We start from the raw sequence: 830 nt of genomic DNA on the forward strand, positions 1-830 counted from the left end.
ACATTGTCTATTTTACTTAGCTACTTTTTTAGATTTTAAACAATTGGATAAACTCGATATTCACCAATTTTTCGGACATTTTGGAACATACGATACTTTCATTTCAAAAAAAAAATTGAAACTTATAATCAAAATTCAATTATCAATTCACTGAGAGGACCAGTAATAATATATAAAAGAAAAATAAGATACTTTTCGCTAGGACCTTTATATACCCCTTAAACCCTTCTCCTTGGTTTTATAATCCTCTGCCTCTTTCCCGGCTCGCAAAACCCTAGTTTCGAATCTTTACCCACAACAGGTATCCATTATCTCCATTCTTTTTGTTGATCTTCGTTCGCGTTAGAGTTCTTTTGATCTGTATCTTACATAGTTATTTCTATCTTGTGAGCCTTTGTACGTTTGTTCCGATTTGTATTTAACGGATCGGGAGCTTGATTATATAGTTTTTTCGTTTAAATTAAATCCAGATCTATTCAAACAGATGACCGATTTGATGTTCTCGGTGTTAAATATGTTTTTGTGGTTGGCAATGATTATAGTCTCTTAAGCTTTATTGTTCTTGTTGCTTATTGTTTTGTTACGGTTGTTTTTGATCTAGAAATGGCTTTCTGCAAAAGTCTCGGTGGTCTACTCAGACAAGGTGTGGTTTCTCAGACCGGAAATGTTCCGGTTACGTCTATGCTCGGTTCTCTCCGGTACATGTCTACCAAGCTTTTCGTTGGAGGTAAGTAATAATGTTGCGTTCGTTTCTTAAGAGATTGGGTTTCTTAGTGCTTTAAAATGTTTCGTATTGATTGATTTTTTCAGGTCTCTCATGGGGAACTGAT

General features: G+C 34.7%; 1 protein-coding gene across 1 annotated transcript; it reads left to right on the forward strand.

Moving 5' to 3' along the window:
* Positions 1 to 168: 168 nt before the first annotated feature.
* LOC106322056 (glycine-rich RNA-binding protein 2, mitochondrial-like) lies at positions 169 to 830 on the forward strand (the record flags this gene model as incomplete). Its single annotated transcript, XM_013760242.1, is given in 3 exon segments — positions 169 to 301; positions 602 to 727; positions 811 to 830. Coding segments are annotated over 2 exon segments (144 nt in total), but the record flags the coding sequence as incomplete, so codon positions are not given.

This window comes from Brassica oleracea, unplaced genomic scaffold, assembly GCF_000695525.1.
Source record: "Brassica oleracea var. oleracea cultivar TO1000 unplaced genomic scaffold, BOL UnpScaffold05589, whole genome shotgun sequence".
NCBI lineage: Eukaryota > Viridiplantae > Streptophyta > Magnoliopsida > Brassicales > Brassicaceae > Brassica > Brassica oleracea.